Consider the following 17,118-nt stretch of genomic DNA (forward strand, 5'->3'; position numbering starts at 1 on the left):
ACCCACCGGGATACTTTGCTAACCGCTATTTTGGCAGCCAAAAATGTCTTACTGGTCAAAGATCATGTAAATATCCACCTGTCACTATCCCGCTTCGGGATCGAAGGATGTTGGAAAATAAGAGGGTCCCACCGGGCCAGCTAGCTCCATGGGCTTCGGTGCATACACCTGGTAGTATTACCAGTGTAGAATTGAGGACGAGCACAGCGCTGGATCCCTTCGACATGCTCCCCGTGAAAATGCCATTTAAGTCACAAGAACTATACCACTACTGTAGGTCCTTTGTCGATGCTTTATGCAGTCAATATTAACCGCTCGAATACAGTTTATCAAAGTGGAGCCGCCTTCTCGGCAGCTCCGTCAAATCCAAAAGAAGACTGGTCTGTTCATTCCTTTTAACTTTGAAGTTGACCTATGCTGAGTGGACTTCAAAAGCCTTGCCCTAGCCAATCTGGATAAACACGCACTCCGAAGCACTATTATAATCGCTGGAATACACTATTGTTGGAACACCGGTGACTTGCGGTCTTATGATTCTGCCTTTCTTTTCCACAAGGTTGAGAGTATACGCATAATCAACAGATGGCTTGAAGTTGCTGATTCTCAAACATTCGTGGTTTGCGTGCGACAAATTTTAACGATATGTCTAGCTGAGGTGAGTCTTGATACCTCGCAATCAACCATAAAGACTCAAAGCCTAACTACTCATCTTGTAGGCTTGTCTTGGCAATGTTACTGAAGCAGAAATTCACTTGAATGGCGTCATGGCCCTTTTTCAAACTCGTGGAAAAGTGCACGACCCTTGGAGCAAAATTGATGATGTAGCAATAGAGCTCACTAATCGTTACCTTATTCTGTAAGTATTCCAATTTATGAGATAGGATATTCATAAACTAACCTTTTACTCGTTCACTACAAATAAAGTGTATCATGTTTTGTTGCCTGCTTGAAGAGCCGACTGGCAGGTTTTGTAGAGGTTTGCAAGGCCCAAGATGTCGATCCAAACGACGACGGGACTTCGGCCGCGGCTCTACGCCTAATTAAAACATGGCACAGAATGGAACACGGAGGCCTTCATGCGAGATTGAAAGCTCTGCGGATGTTTCCTTACTTCTTCAGCTTTCCTCCGATCGACCGTCGGCCGAAAACGATAGACCCTTCGCCAGTCATTGACTGTATTAGGTATATCACTGCAACGATGGATTGGTATCACAACAATCCCACACCTCGCAATCTGAATCAAGTGTGGAACGAAGGCGGTCCGACAGAGCTACTAGCCGTATTGGTTGATGCTCACGTATCTTCTTTCGCATCTGATGACAACGAAGTACGATCTTCAGACAAGACAAACTTATCCCAGCCTCCTCCTCCCCGCACTTCGTGGAGTGGTATAGGGGCAACGGCGGAACTATATGTGCTCAGTGTTCTTGCCATGACTGATGGAGGTGAACCGCTCGAGTGCCGATTATTTTATCGCCTTCTTCTGATAATGAAACAAGACATTACTCAGGTTCACGGTGATCTTGGTGGAGATAATGGCCAACTCAGTCAATCTATTTGGTTCTGGAAAGTCTTCATTGGAGCCTTGGCTTTGGCTAAGAGCCAAATCCACCATAGAGCCATCGATATGAAGTGTGTGAATTGTCCCGGTAAGAAAGAAATGGCGGGGCTTTTCGAATGGTTTTGTGGCCGAGCTCGAGCTTGGAGTAAAGCCACCGGCATAACCGACTGGGGGGATGCGGAGGCTGTACTAGTAAGTGTCGCCTGGCCGGTTGCCTTGCCTCGAGGTGGAAATGACCATGCAGCGAGTACGTGGGATAGTGTGTGTCATAAGCAGGTGTATATTTAGACCGGTTTGGCGTCGAGTCAAAAATAATGGCACTACTTCATTCCTCAAAGGTCCAATCAAGTTGATTTAAGGGACCCCTTTACGATAGCTAGATCGGAATAATTGAATTCTACTATGTACTAGTACTAGACCCTTTCTTCTCTATGTTGAATATTCTTTCTTTCATACTATACTCTACATTTTACATGTAGTTTGGCTAGCTAACAGGTGCATCGGTTTACATGATGAATCATATAGTATTGTTCAAGAAATTTGCCACAAATCCATCTCTAAGAACCCATAAGGTCATAACTAAAGCGTGGAGCATCGTATTTAATTATACAAACATTCCCGTTCCCCAGTACCACGCCAATCGATCGGGGCGCTCCTATTTGTAAGAAAACGGCTCAAGCTCATGAACAGGTGGATAATAGCCTGCATCCATTTCTTGTGGAGTTGTATTCGATGCTTCCGGCTGATAAAATGGACCAGATCTTGCGCTTATGATAGGTGGATCCTCGGATAGTAACTGAAGCTTTTTTTGTTTCTGACGATAAAGAAACCATCCAAGGGCCGCAATCAGTGCAACGCCTACGACAGGGCCAACTACAGCCCCCGCGATCCAGGCTTTACTCGAACTATGTGGTTCATCCGTAGTGGCAGGGGATTCAGTGGATGGGGCCGTCGCCGTTGCAGTAGGCGAAGTTGTTGTGCGCGAGATCGCTGATGTGGACGAGGAACTTGAAGATTCTAGAGTCATAGTCAGTTTATTTAGTCGACCACTTCTCACTTTGGGTGGCTAAATACTTGAGCTGGTTGAGGTCGCTGGTAATTCACGAAATACCGTGTAAGCGGCCCAGGCTTCTGCGCAGAAGAGATTGCTAGCGGACGGTGTTGCATATGGTTCTGACTGGAAGATTGTCATGGTACGACATATATTGCTAGATTCGACAGAGAAAAGAGAGATACGAGGTCAGTGGCGAATCTTAGTATCCAACATGATTTGACTTCTTGCGACTCACCAGGAAGATGTTACCCCGTCATCATAAGTAATGCTATTTTCCACACAGTCTGTGGCATAAGCGCAGGCGCCAGTAGCGGAACATCCACGTGCATAATCCCCAGATGTAGTCCATGTAAGTGGATCTGTCATTGCTTGGGCTGTACAGTGCTTTCTCAGTTATAGTCCTTCTGGAAGGGAGATAGAGTGCGATTGTGGGCTATACTCACTAGTAGAGGGGCCTAAATACCATCCGATGAACCCAGTTTCATTCTCTAGTGTCGTATTTACTGCGGTAGTTTGGCCCAAGACCACATCGGGCCATATTATGCTGCTCGCAATCATGAGCCATGCTGAAAATGGCGCGAACGAGGTCAAAATCATTGAAATCACGATACTGGGCACTGCGAGAAAAAAGAACTACGCATCGAAAAAAGTGGAAAGGGGGAATGGGAAATGGGCATGAGGACAATCTTGTATTCACTAATTACACCCAACCAAGCTAGTTCAATAGGCGTTCGACTACCTACTGTTTTTACGGTGTAATCCGAGATTGTCTGGCTTCTGAATTGCTTGCCAAGCACCTAAAGCAGCAGGGATAGTTAGTCCTCCAATCAACAGCAGATCTAAATCGCAGGTCTAGGGAGTAACCAATCAGCGGCCCGGATCTCGGCACGACCAATGCACCTAAGCCGCATCCCTGTCGATTCGTGATACACTAGTAATCAGTTGAACCGATCCCCCACTGTGGTCCGTGGAGGGTCAAATAGTTCCCGTATTTTATGTTAGGCGCCGGGTTATGGTGAGCAGTGGGGTCTCCCACTCGCAAAATCCACTATCTCCTCTGCTCGGTCCGAAGCGCTGAGTTCTGAAAGCGCTAACTTCACGGTACCCCCCTATCTCGACCCTGGGAAATGATTTCTTCTTTGTCAATTATTCCTTTTTATCTCTTTGTTAATTCATTTTCAGACTCTTACTTACGCATCTGAAGGAGAGAGGACTGTTCTTTTCTACCTACCTTGGGGACTCAGTGATTTAGACTTGATACACTGCGCTGCTTTGCCCTTCAGAAGCTCCGCCTCGATGTTCTCAATCTCCAACTCCAAGTCTGCGCGCTCAATACGCTTTTTCGTCGCTTTTTTTATCGCTGTGATCCTCTTTGGCTCATTTTATGCGGGCTGGGCCCCAATACACGTGGCACTAGTTAGCCCCAATACCTCTTCATATACGACTGCGACGGGTGACACAAGCTCAACTCGACCAGCTCCTCCTCAAAAATCATTACCTGTCCACTCTGGATATCCAGCTACTATCATTGATACCTCCATAAAAGGCATTCCAGATAAAGTGTGGCATTCAGCCAAAACTTATAATCTATCGGGGCAACAACATGAATGGATCGACAGCTGGACAGTCTCAAATCCATCTTCCCGCAACGAACTTTTGACCGATCTCTCGGCTGCGGCTTTCGTTCGAGCACATTACCAGGAAACAAGACCGGACATTGTTGATGTTTACGAGAACCTTCCAATACCGATATTGCGGGCAGACCTTCTTCGTTACCTGATCGTCCTCGCTGAGGGCGGATACTGGAGCGATTTAGATGTCCAATCTGAGAAGCCAATGTCCGATTGGGTGCCTCTCGAATATAAGGATGAGAAGATCGATATGATAGTCGGATTAGAATTTGACTTTGAATGGAGAGGGCCGGGAACGGAGGTTGCATCGCAATTCTGCAACTGGGTTTTCTCAGCGCGGCCGTCATCGCGCAATCTACAAGTTATTGTCGATGCCGTTATCGCCAAAATTAAAGAGATTGCCGATTCCAACCACATCCCTGTTTCGGAGATCAAGCTGGAGATGCTCTTTGATGTCGTCAATGTGACTGGTCCCAAGATCATGACGATTGCTATCTTGGAAAGTCTCGGACAGCTGCTGGGCAGGACTGTCGATGATCGCGACTTTTCGGGTATCAAACACCCCAAATTAGTTGGCGACGTTCTAATCATGCCGGGGGTTTCCTTCGCTGCACGTCAAAATGGATACCCGACTGATCAAGGAGATGCTCTTGTGACGCATCATTACGAAGGCTCGTGGAAGCAAGCTGATGCAGAAGCTAAAGAAAGAAAGAAGCAAAAAGAGTTGGAAGAATCAACAGCTACGGAGAATTAATTGTACGTTACAAGAAGAAAGAATGAGCGAATTACACATTGAGAGTTACAGAAGGCACAGCAGATTATTTCTGACATTTGTACTACTGCGAAATTATGGAAACAAGGATGATTTTTTATGTTCAAGACGATTAATATTGAAGAGGGGAAATAGGCCTGTATTGGAATACTAGTACAATCGACGATATACCCCCTCCTGTATCTTAAATTTAGCCTGTCCTCCGCTCTAGAACATTCGAGCAGACTGATTGACGAGCCGAGTCCGACAGGAGTTTTCCAACGAGGGCCTGAATGTGCATCTTTGGAGAGTAGGAATCTTCTCAGCTCGTAATATAAAGAATCTACAAAATTTCACGAGAATATTATTAAAGATCTGCGGATATTTATGGACATTAAAATTATAAAATGGAAAAGTTTTACCTTGCTTAATATTTCGAGACAAAAATATTTTTCCTGGGAGAAAATTTTTGGCTGAGAATTTTAGGGACATCTATTTTTAACCCGAACTTGAAATTATCAACGTGAAACATTTGTGGGTTATATCTTTCAGTACCACATAACATTAGAATTCTATAATATTCAGGAGCGAGAAAATTATACCTATCACAATCTTCTCCCTACTGAATATTCTGTTAGTAGAACTTTCGCTGGTGGTGGGGCGCTCGTCGGCGTCTCGCTTGATCGTCAGCGTTTCGCCGAGGCGAAAGGCGCAAAACAAAGGTACATTTCACAGGATGCTACGATTGTCGTACAACGTGGATGCCACACGATATACATTGTCTCTCGAACTCCTATGTCCTAGGATGTGCCACGGTGCTCACACCAGCGAAAATACCCACGATGTATACGATCCCCGGAGTCCTTAGCCGCGGTCCTCGAATTCAACTGAGATCTCTCGATGGAGACGGTCACTTGAACTCCCGTTTCCTAACCTGTGCCTCAATTTCCGTATGAGCTATCGGCGACGATCCCCACGATCTGGTGAATACCTCCTTTCTCAGTGAGGAAGACGGCCTTATTTAGCCAATTATGTCTAGCTATTACCCTCCACCATCCATTACCCACCCGCACTCGCTATCCTAACTTGCTTGGGGGGACCGAGCCACTCCAAAGTGGAGAAAGAAGTAACATCGAACCAATCATATCGACTTTATAGACGCCGCTTCTGATCGTTGGTGCCTCCATTAAACTGGAGAGCGAAAACTCCCAATTTGCCCAGGCCCATGGATTACCTCTATACCCCTTTTTGGTACCTTACAAATTTATGAATAGGAAGTAAATGATTTGATTGCCTGGCTGGAGCTATCCTAAATCACTCTCAATCTGCAACTATAGAAATGAAACCAGTCTCGCTTGGGATGGGAAGTCCTCTAGACCTAAGCTTGCGAGCCCTCTTAGCTCTTTCCTTCGAAGACAGGCTTCCCCAATTTTCGTACAGGCTTAAGTCCGAGCATGAAATTTCCGCTATGTGGCCCTGATCAGGAGCCTCCTGCAGTAATTCGGTGTCAGACGTACCCCCGGGTAACAAAGAAGCGTGTGGCCAGCCGTCAGCATTAGCAGGCACTTGGGGAATATTCCACTGTTCGCCATTTCCTTCAGCACCAGTCTCTTCTGGAGCGGGCTCAGGCTCTGCTGGAGCGGGCTCAGGCTCTTCTGGAGCGGGCTCAGGCTCTTCTGGAGCGGGATCAGGCTCTGCTGGAGCGGGCTCAGGCTCTTCTGGAGCGGGCTCAGGCTCTGCTGGAGCGGGATCAGGCTCTGCTGGAGCGGGCTCAGGCTCTTCTATGAAAGACTCGGTTTCTTCTGTGGCAGGCTCGGGGGCAGGCTCGGGGAAACACCCAGTCTCTGCTGGGGAAGGCTCAGGCCCTTGAAGAGGAGATTCATTTGAGATAATGCCGTTCGGTGTCTTCACTAACAACGTAAAACATTAGTTCAGCCTGATCAGCATATCGTTAATTTGTTGTAAGTGGCTTACCGCGCTGATCTTTCATAGAAGATAAACGAATAGATAGTATCTCGATAATCAATTTCATCACCGCATTATCAAATTATGGTCTTGGCCGATGATATCGTAAAATTCGCCTAAATCAAGCCCTGGATCATTAGGCCTTAGTTGTCGCTGCAATTTTTCTTGAATGTAACCTAGAAGCCAAGTTTCACCAGCAGGGAGGCTTGAAAAAACGCCCCTCATGACCCGCAGTATCTCAATAATAGGAAGCTCGTCATCGAAGTGCTGCATCTTTTGCTGAGCAAGGACTTCAAGATCAGTAAGACCCCAAACCCTTGACGCATGGTAGACTAAAACGCTCCTATTATACTCTCTAGCGAGATCTGACGTGCCTCCGCCAAGAGGCGAGCTGACCGTCTCGTAGCCACCTGTGTATAAGAAGTGTATCACGGTATGCCCAACATCTTCGTCAACATGGGACAAGATAAAAGTCGATATGCCAAGTCTTGAAGGGGCAAACTTTGGGTAGTTTCGAAGGAAATGAGCGGGAATGTCATATCGCTTGCTTCCTATAATGAGGGTAACAAGAGGGGATTCGTAGGGCCAGTAAATAGGTCAGAAAATGCTGGTTGCTACTGATTCAAAGAACTCACGATGACGAAGGCCGATGATAGTCAATTTTGGGAGAGATCTCAGGGGTGAGGGATCGCCCGGGAAGCCCATTGGGCTTGCGCTGTTTCGTTTTCTTCTTTACCATTTTTTGGTCTACTTTAACTTTTCTGGCTATCAAGTGATCTCTGAATATGTCAGAAGAATTATATGAAAGATAAAAGGGAGAGAAGGCCTGACTACATCTAATATAGCCGGGAGTGGTGAGAAGCAGGGTAATTAATGCAAGTATGAGTTGTCCTGCAAAGCGGCCGGAACACGTCATCTGTGCAGTGAATGGCAATTTAGTGTTAGTCATTGAAATTCAATGAGTCAGTAGATGGACTACTACGAGTAACTACTTTCTCTTCGGTCCTTGGTCATGGAGATAACTTATCCGACAAGCTTATGTGTGGTGCTGATGATCGCCCGGGTCGTGAACGGAACCGGGCCGACGCGAGACTGTTCCACGTTGCGCTGAAAGGGAAAAAAGAGCGGCGAAACGAGGAACGAGCGGGGTAAATGAGCTGTCTATGTCTAGTCGAATAGGGAGCAGGGGAGCTTTATTCGACCAATTGGCCTCAATGATAAGCCTCCATTGGGATTCTTTCTCGGTCATGCCTCCCAACCACTGTGCGCTCTGTAGCGTACGATCGGAACCCACAAAAAGGATAAGAGAGGAGAAAAGCGCTTAGACGTTGAGTGGCTTAAATTTCCCTAATTAATATGAGCGAAACACATCTACAATCCATAGAAGAGCAAATCAGAGCTTCGATAGTTAATTATTGGCTGATAGTATAGCAATTTCGAGAAAGCCTCTTTCGGCATTTTCAGACGATAAGTGCAATTCATATTGCCCATGCTGAGCAGCTCTGCGAATTAGAGGCTTAAATGGCATAATTTGTTTGATGGCTTTAACAGAGACTCGCTACGAAATGTCAGGCTGTGTCTCGACGCCGCCGTAGAAAATATCCTAATGAAGGTACACGTTTGCTTTACTACTAGGTTTAGACACCTGTATCTGGATCAGTATCTCTGTGACTTGAGAATGATCAAGCCAAAGTCTCTCGGAAGGTCTAGGAATGCTGTGGGTTATACTGAGCTCCTCTGAGAAACGGACTACACCAGTAAATATGCCTAAGAAGTCTGCTTTGCAAATGGGGACAATGGACGATATAGACAAAGGCCTGTCTTCTTTTGGTAAAAGGATTGCGCCTGCTCTTTTGGTATCGTAAGTGTAGGATGCGAGATTTTGCATATGGTATGTTATGGACGATGTTGACTGGATTCCGGCGGCGGCGAGTTCCTGAGTATTTGCATGGGGCTACTGGTTGTAATTGCGCAAAGATCTACCCGTTGCTCCCGCTCTTCCGAAAATCCTCCACAAGAGAAAGGCTTGATTGAGGTCATCAAAGAAAAAGAACTACAAAAGGAGCAAAAAGAAATGCATCATCCGTGAATCGAACACGGGCCTCGTCGATGGCAACGACGAATTCTACCACTAGACCAATGATGCTAGTTGTTGTGGAGACCTATTTTTTTGGCACTATACCCCACTCAAGTTGATGTGTCTCCACATCTCTGTCTAACAGGCGCCCTCTCAAGAACCCGCTACACAGGGACTGTTTAGAAATGTGGTTTAGCCTTCAGCGACGGCTACGGGTACTTTTAAGATTGAGATCCTATAGCCCCAGAGCTTTAATTCAATCGTGATCGATGTGATCATATTGTCAACCTTGGAAATAGGTATGATCCCTCAGACCCATGATCTTTTTGACCAGCTCCAGCGTTAGAATATATATACTAGTACTAGTATTCCCGAGTCGTTCCAAGGTTGGGCCGGGAATAAATTCTTCAAACTCGGGCTCCATTTCAACTTGAGCCTTGGAACTTGAACATCAGAATGAGGCTTGGAACCTTAGAATGTTCCAAGGTTGCTGGAATAGTACGTGAGATGTGTCGGGTTAGGCCTGCGGAGCCATAATGTAATAAAAGATTTTGGTACATTACCAGACAATCTTAAGCTCTGAGTCTACTAGTATCCGTGGCTCGGGTCTTTCATGCAAATTCGTACCAATTGTATTCATAAGTTGCATCCAGACCATGACTTGATCGGTAAATATAGTGCAATTAGGGGAATCTACTGGCGGATAAGTAATACTACAGCGAGATAGAAGCTAGGAATAGTAAGAATATACAATGTCTTATTCAGTAGAATGCTCCGACCAGAGACTCTTACTGTAATTATATCCCCTACGACAAGCAATAATCTTATGTGAATTCTGATGGAAATCTGATAGAAACAGGAAGGTGAAAAAAAGTAGAATTCTTCAAGTTGGCAATAACAAATGTTTTTACCTCTCCGCAAACTTTTCTATAGCGGCTTTTAAGGATTGGCGGCTTTCACGAATTACCTTCTTGATTAATTCTTTGCAAGCCTTTAGATCCTCCGATTCCTTTCTCTTTGCTTCGTTTTTTTTTCCGGAGGGTCAATTCAAGTTGACAAAGAAGGTATATCATTACACATTTATAATACTCTTCCATTGTTCATCGTGCTAGGGAGTGACATTTTGGTTTCGAAATGATTGATTCATAACCTTGGAAACATCTCTCAAAGAGACAAAGGAGCCAGAAATATGTACAAGAGTGAGCTCCGTTTTTGACATGAAAAATCCAAACAATAGACACCAACCATTAACCCAAATCCAATATCCAGCTCGCTAGAAACAATATTCAAACATCACATCTCATCCCTCGAGCTAATTACACATATATGGCTCACATTATCCATTTCGCGAGTCTTGACCCATATCTGGCCCACCCAGACCTAGATCGTAGGCACTCAAGGGTAGATTCCCGGCTCCGCCAAATCCAGACATATCAGAGACATTTGGAGCACCACCCCCACTGGCGGTACCCGGTACCGAAGCCTGAGGGGGGCCTGGTGGAGGTGGATTCCCAGGAGGCGGAGCACCCATGCTACCCATAGGATCTAGATTGAATGGAAGGAACCATGCGCTAGGTTGATAGTATTCACCTGTTCCAGATGGAGCACCTGGATCTAATTGGCCACTGAAAAGAGATTGATCTGCACTATGCGTTTCGACTCCATTCACAGGTGGCGGAGGCATGGGCGGAGGATTGGTAGGCATGAAATTTGTAGGATCGAAGTCCGAAAATGAGCCGTAGACAAATTGGCGATCAAGTTGTGGTAGTTGGTCCGGTGCGACGTTGAAGTCGAATTGACTGAATGACATAGCCCGATTTGGTGGGAAGACGGATGGCTGGGGAAATGCGCTTCCTGGAATGCTCGGGGTGTTTCCCATAGTGACTTCCATAGATTGTGATGGAGATGTTTGATCGATACTGGAAGTACTGTCTGACAACTTGCTGTTCTTTCGTGATCGTGCTTTGCGAGGCAGAGCGGGCTGTGGCGTTGGTGAAAGGCTGGCGAAAAAATCTTCCACGCTTTGCAGGTCTGGCTTCTGGCCCATCACTGCATCCTCGCCTGTTTCCTTATGCCGGGTATCTGGATCCTCCCAGTGTAGTCGTGAAACGCCATGGGGATACTTGGAAAACCAGTCACCGTATTGGAACATTGGAGCGAGCGAAGTACCATTCTGTGTTGCTATAGATCCCTTAATAGCGACATCTGCAAACTGCCGATACCGATCCTTGGCACTCTCAACCATATAATGGAACATTCCCCAATACTTCTTCATCTTGTTGAGATACCGATAAGTATGTCTGAGATTCTCTTTGGACCGAGCTTCAAGCTGCGGGTTTTTTGAGAATATGCCCCAGATGTGAACTGTACTAGCTGTGTATGCGCAATAACCAGCAAAAGGTACTGTAAGTGGATACGCTGAAGCTCGGTCAAAAAGGACTGAAATATGATGCGCAGCCTCAACTGCTGCGCGGCCAGCATTGCTTAAAAATGGCTTCGGCATATCCCTGGGTGGCCGTCCTCCAGGGGACAGAGGGATGGCGAACTGGTTCAAGAACAACATGTTTTGATGAATAATTATATGGAGAAACAAAAACTGATTTGCGATCTTCTCGGCAGCATGAATCTGCAGGTTCTCGTATGTGAAGATAAGATGCCCGGGTAGTGAAGCAGAGAACTCTTCAATCTGTCGCTTCAATCGCATGTATCCCGAATCGGGATGCCAAAGGGGCTGTGTGTCCTTTCTCTTTCCCCCAAGATTAAGGTAGTCAACGAGGCGGCCCCAGATAACAATAGCACGAATGATATATGCCGAAACGCCCATATTATCTTTGGCATTTGACAATTGGCCGGAGTCTTCGGGTGTTGGATTTAAGATATCCCCATCTAGATCCTCCGTGGGCCCAGGTATCTCCATTTGGAAATGAGTTTCTTTTATGGGTAGTTGGATATGTAAAAATTTCTCGTTTCCAATAGGAGGGCGTTGACTTCCCGAGGAGTTATATCGGTCCATCAAGAAGCATGCCCACATCGTTCGGCGTCGAATTTCCCGGTCGGTAAAGCTTAATTGCGAATTTCCGTTGCCTTGGCCAATTAATGGGTCACTTTCAAGCTCTTGGTGAAGCTGCAAGGCATAGGCCATCCTTAATGCCTGTCCTCCAAATGACCAACTTCTTCCGCCGTGGCATGTTCCAAATTCATGAAGACCCAAGAGAAGAAAGACCGTAAGAATGGTGATGTTAGGCTCGTCATGTCGACTTAGCGCGATAGCTGCAGCTGGGTTGGCCCAGTTCTCGCCCCGTAAGAAAGGGGGCTCTGAGTTGAGTTGTGGATGCGTTGAAAATCGAGCCGAGACAGCACAAACTGCAAGAATTAATACTGGTGGGACTGTTCCAGCTTTGAGCCTCCGCATAAAGCTAGGTTTGTGTAATAAGAGATAAGATTGCCCGTATACACAATCAAAGAATACCTCGGCGAGGTGCTCCTGTATCTCCAGCGAAGGCAAGAATTCCGCTCCCTCGGTCAAAAGTCCCGACCCATCGGTGGACTTGATGTCGCGATTCATGGGGAACGTATCCGGGGGCGGACGGCGATCTCCACGGGTCCAGTCATCCATTTCTGCGGCAAATGCCTCATCTGCGCTGCGCTTTTTCTGTTGTCTTGAAGACTGACCTGGTGCAGAAGGCTTTACCACCGACCTGCCGATAGAGGCCATGTCTCTCGTCTCATCCTTGGGGATCGTCTTGATGACGCGATCTTCCATCCGTTTCAGTCTCTTATCTAGCATGGCCATATAATCTGTTCTAGGCGCAGCCTTTCTCGTGGTGACCTTATATACGCAAGGTATGCGTGAGCGCGTGCAGTGTTTGCAAGCTGGTTTCTCGCCCGAGCACCGAATCTTCTTGCGCCGACATGCGATACAAGCCAGCGGTAATCGCTTCCGCTCTTTACCAGCTTTGGTTTTCAGTTCGCTCCATTGGGGCTTATCTGCTGGGTCCCCGCTTGCCGAGTTTGGGTCTGCGCCCGCATCGTCTCGGGTAGTGGCATCGTGTTGGCTGTCTAGCGTACCGTTGTCGGGGCCCGCCGCGGGGTCAACGGTCTGTGTGCTACCGGGGTCGCGGGAGCTTGCATGGCTTTGGGTATCAAAATCATCTAATATAGCGGTAGAGTCCTCGTGGGTGAAGCCAAAGCCCATGCCAGAGGCTTTCAATGGCGAATCATCGGAGTCCGGAGGGATCATGACGGGTGCGGGTACCCCAAGACCCAAGCCCGAAGCATCGTTCGGCGCGAGTAGAGGGGAAAAAGGATGGGGGGAAATATCCCTGCCAGAAGAAGCGCGGGAGTAGCCGGGGATAAGGGCGAGGGTTGGATACAGGGACAGATCAGAGTCGGGCGTTGGGGGATTTTTGAGAGAGGAGAGGAGCAAAAGGCGAATAATATGGGGAAAGGTTCGGCGGCGAGGGTTGGTCTTGGCACTGAGCGTCCACTGGCAGCACTGGGATTTAGTATTACCAATTTGAAGCTCGACAACACCCTACATCGGATACCGAGGAATTCACGCCTTTGGTTATTTAATTCTTAGCACTCCAAATTTCGGATTATGAGAATTAGAGAAGCCGTTAAGAGTCACAAAGCAGAAAAGTCACAAAAAAAGAGCTGTGCAGGGACCCACGCTAAGGTTACAACGCTACATCCGGACTCGGTTATGTACGATGGTGACAAAAATGGATGTCTCAAGAGAACTTTAAATCTTAATCTGCGCAGTAAAACTGCGGCTGCGTTATATCATTCATTATATATGGACACAGCACGAGGGTTATCCATATCCATCATGAATTGCATATCCTTAGCGTGAAAACCGAGCTCCTTGCATGTGGTCCACATTCGGCCCGAGTCGCAAAGCAATTGACCTAAGGTACTGTATAAAACGCTGTAATCAACAAAGGATGGAAATTCCATTGTCCCGTTACTTGATTGAATCGACGCTATTCATATCTCACCTATGCTAGTCGGATAGCATTTCTAGGTATTGTCGTGACCATAACCGTTCATCAAATACTTTCGAAGTCATCGTTTCCTCTCAATTACAGGTCATTGATACCGTCGACCACCTTGACTAGCCGCTTCTCGAGATTCGGCTTTCTACTATGAGGCCTTGGGGCGTCCCACGCGACCACGGGGGGTAGCTTGTTCCAACGAAGCCAGGATCTCTGCTCCGAGGGAGTAGATGCTGTATGTTGGGAATACAATCCACAGACCACTGTTTAAGCCTTTGTGAGTAAGAATCCTTATACAACGGGAGCGAAACTGAAACTCACTTGGGAATAATCCATAAGGCAATAAGAGTCAAAGCATCGTTGTGGCCAATGTTGTCAAATCCAGAGAAGACCTCGTTCAACCCTGCTCTCATTAATTATGATTCAATAGATTTTGCGCACTGCAGTACTTACAGTATAGAATGGTCTTGCTGAGGGTCATCACGGATGCAGTGTAGGCAACCATCAGCGCAATTGCGCCGGTTCGACCAGCGACAACCTTGTCACCCGTCAACAGCCATAAGAATCCCTTTTGCTGTTTTTGCGCTCCGCGACCACTAGCAACAGTAGCGCCATGTCGGTATACAATCCACAGATAATAGAGGTATCCGAGAGTTTCGACGACATTCAGGGCAGTTTGAGCAGCGGTGAATCCATTGCGCGCATTGAACGCGGGCCAGCCATAGATGTAGTCAATCCTCCCATAAAGCGCGTAGGGTGTCCAGAGGGGAGAATGCAAGCGCCCACCGGGCATACTATGCGGTCGCAACAACACATAGCCAGCATCCCAAATGACTAGCGGTACGGAGAAGACAAGCCAGAGGGTGAGCGCGACCGAGGGCGTGTGTACCCATTTGCGCGAATTGCCGTTGGTGGTCGGCGCAGGCGAGGACTTGACGAGTTCCTTCGCGGCGCGCGTAGGGGAGGGGAATTCCTTAGGATGATGTCGAGTGGAGACCATGGTGGATGAAGGAGGGGGATTGCGATGTTCACAACCGAGTCGCAAGTGTATACAGAGTCGCGCGATCGCGAATAGCACCAGGTGGATCCTGTTCAAAGATTATAAAGAATGGAGAGAGGTTCGTGTGCGAGAAATTAGGAAATTAACTAGTTTGTTTTAGCGCCTCTGGGAGAAATGCTGGGGGGGGCATGCCACAGCTCGATTGACGACCAGTGACGTCGTTCGAGCGCCCGAGGTGTTCGTTTGCGGGCAGGTATGCAGCAGACCGACACGCTTTGGGTCAAGATTTGCCTCCCACAAAGCAACCACTTTGTTAAGTGGGACTCGACCTATCTGTTAGTTCTCGTTCACTTCGCCTTTTGGGTTCATCACACAAGTATCATGATCTTTACCCCACGAGACGGCTCGTGCATTCCGGGGCTCGATCCAATCGGCGTAATTTAAAGCCCTCTTTTGGTGAGATTGGAAATCTTATCCCCTCTGCACTCCCTATATCGTATTGGCAGGCTGGGAAAGTTGAATCACGCAGGATTCAACCGAGGGTGACTCCGATGCCCCTATTCAATAGCGTAGAAACACATGTACACCGTGCGGGGACTTTTCTTCTCAACACCTGAACGGCGGTCACGTTTAACTCCTTATGTTTCAGGCATCAAACCCGACCTAAAAGCAGTCTAGCGTGGATTTAGACTTTGAGAGACTTCAGACCCTGAGTGCCTCCTGAGCAGCAAAGGACAAGACAGACACTCAGAAATAGACATGGAAGACGACCACAAGGTACGGAATAGCCTTCAAACTGTGCTGTGAACTGGGTGCTGACGTGTAGGAAAGAATCTGGAACGGTTGGCTCGTGTGCGCGACAATCAGCGCAAAAGCCGAGCGAGGAAGCAAGAATATGTTCGAGAACTCGAACTTCGATTAGGGGACAGCAATGAGCAAGCCCATAAAAAAGACATAGAATATCGCTTGTCCATGCAGAAATTGGAGGCGGAAAACCGCCACCTCAAAACGCTGTTGGGATCTCTAGGTGTATCCCCCGACCTAGTCCAACAATACGTACATCTGGCCAGCCAAGGAACTGTAGTAGACCAAAAGGTTGCAATTCCTGCAGCCCCACGCCCAAAAGAAGAGCCATCGCCCGAGCCGGCTTCAAGTTCTAATGAGGCTCGATTACAGCCACCTTCTGAAAGCATTAGAACACCAGAAGTTCAACTACCGGAGGTCAAAGCATCCTCTCACGTCCAGGTTCAGAATCCATCTTTATGCGAATGTTTTCCAGATCAACAGATCGGAAACTCATGCTCATCCGATGGAGATGTCCTTAATACTACGCTTTGCTCGATCGCAGAAGATCTTGTCCGTCAGTACAATGCCCGGGGAATTGACACAGACGAGATTCGTCAAAGGCTTTGGGCTGGCTTTAAAAAAGGACAAGTAGGAGAAGGTTGTCGAGTTCAAAACAATATGTTATTTCAAGTGTTGGATGATATTAGCAACGGGATTTGATATTGTCAATCGACGTCAAAGTCACTCTGGAACCCCAGTACCATTCAGGATGATTTCATTGATGCCATTGGCATCACCTTTCAAACCACTTGAATGCATATACTACTCCAAGAGGCACAGGAGCTTTCTAAGAGGCCCAACAGTTGCTGCAAGGACCCGATCACTGTCTACCCCGAATGTTGCAATTGCCACAGCAATAGCTAGCTCGAGACTATTACTAGCTGCAGTGAACAAATCCACATCGACGAGTGACTAGCAATGTCACAGAGCAGATCGTGGCGAAGTGAACCACTAAAGGTGCTCCCACCCTGACTTCGATGCCACCTGATGAACCACATGCTGACCCTGAGACGCAAACAGAGCCAAGATCGAGAAGAGAAATCCGATCGACGATAGTGGACTGATACATACCCCAAATCTGTCGTCATACCACTTCCCACTTACGTGGTTCCGCAGAAAGAAACGTGCCACAATTGCTGCACCAAGTGGAAGACACCCACACTATTCGCAGCGAGAGACTAGTTTATTTCGACATTGTCCGGTCCACCGATCACGCGGATAAAAAGGATCGCAACT

At 47.3% G+C, this 17,118-nt stretch overlaps 8 protein-coding genes across 8 annotated transcripts; 3 read left to right on the forward strand and 5 right to left on the reverse strand.

Annotated features, from left to right (window-relative positions):
• Positions 1-1,198: 1,198 nt before the first annotated feature.
• Positions 1,199-1,849, forward strand: N7478_004408 (uncharacterized protein; the record flags this gene model as incomplete). The annotated part of the gene is made up of 1 exon (XM_056920622.1): positions 1,199-1,849. The coding sequence occupies one exon, from the start codon at positions 1,199-1,201 to the stop codon at positions 1,847-1,849; it is 651 nt and encodes a 216-aa protein (XP_056778659.1).
• A 647-nt stretch (positions 1,850-2,496) lies between these two features.
• N7478_004409 (uncharacterized protein) lies at positions 2,497-2,981 on the reverse strand (the record flags this gene model as incomplete). The annotated part of the gene is made up of 3 exons (XM_056920623.1): positions 2,497-2,578; positions 2,673-2,738; positions 2,851-2,981. The coding sequence occupies 3 exons, from the start codon at positions 2,979-2,981 to the stop codon at positions 2,497-2,499; spliced, it is 279 nt and encodes a 92-aa protein (XP_056778660.1).
• A 930-nt stretch (positions 2,982-3,911) lies between these two features.
• Positions 3,912-5,000, forward strand: N7478_004410 (uncharacterized protein; the record flags this gene model as incomplete). The annotated part of the gene is made up of 1 exon (XM_056920624.1): positions 3,912-5,000. The coding sequence occupies one exon, from the start codon at positions 3,912-3,914 to the stop codon at positions 4,998-5,000; it is 1,089 nt and encodes a 362-aa protein (XP_056778661.1).
• A 1,317-nt stretch (positions 5,001-6,317) lies between these two features.
• Positions 6,318-6,987, reverse strand: N7478_004411 (uncharacterized protein; the record flags this gene model as incomplete). Its single annotated transcript, XM_056920625.1, has 2 exons — positions 6,318-6,907; positions 6,972-6,987. 2 exons carry the CDS (start codon positions 6,985-6,987, stop codon positions 6,318-6,320), a joined length of 606 nt encoding a protein of 201 aa, XP_056778662.1.
• A 41-nt stretch (positions 6,988-7,028) lies between these two features.
• N7478_004412 (uncharacterized protein) lies at positions 7,029-7,667 on the reverse strand (the record flags this gene model as incomplete). Its single annotated transcript, XM_056920626.1, has 2 exons — positions 7,029-7,513; positions 7,598-7,667. The coding sequence occupies 2 exons, from the start codon at positions 7,665-7,667 to the stop codon at positions 7,029-7,031; spliced, it is 555 nt and encodes a 184-aa protein (XP_056778663.1).
• A 2,708-nt stretch (positions 7,668-10,375) lies between these two features.
• N7478_004413 (putative C6 transcription factor) lies at positions 10,376-13,279 on the reverse strand (the record flags this gene model as incomplete). The annotated part of the gene is made up of 1 exon (XM_056920627.1): positions 10,376-13,279. The coding sequence occupies one exon, from the start codon at positions 13,277-13,279 to the stop codon at positions 10,376-10,378; it is 2,904 nt and encodes a 967-aa protein (XP_056778664.1).
• An 844-nt stretch (positions 13,280-14,123) lies between these two features.
• Positions 14,124-15,036, reverse strand: N7478_004414 (uncharacterized protein; the record flags this gene model as incomplete). Its single annotated transcript, XM_056920628.1, has 2 exons — positions 14,124-14,299; positions 14,490-15,036. 2 exons carry the CDS (start codon positions 15,034-15,036, stop codon positions 14,124-14,126), a joined length of 723 nt encoding a protein of 240 aa, XP_056778665.1.
• Positions 15,037-15,795: 759 nt separating this feature from the next.
• On the forward strand, positions 15,796-16,542 carry N7478_004415 (bZIP transcription factor; the record flags this gene model as incomplete). The annotated part of the gene is made up of 2 exons (XM_056920629.1): positions 15,796-15,813; positions 15,868-16,542. The coding sequence occupies 2 exons, from the start codon at positions 15,796-15,798 to the stop codon at positions 16,540-16,542; spliced, it is 693 nt and encodes a 230-aa protein (XP_056778666.1).
• Between the last annotated feature and the right edge of the window lie 576 nt (positions 16,543-17,118).

The sequence above is a fragment of the Penicillium angulare genome (assembly GCF_028827245.1).
Source record: "Penicillium angulare strain IBT 27051 chromosome Unknown utg000004l_segment0_segment0, whole genome shotgun sequence".
Classification (NCBI taxonomy): domain Eukaryota; kingdom Fungi; phylum Ascomycota; class Eurotiomycetes; order Eurotiales; family Aspergillaceae; genus Penicillium; species Penicillium angulare.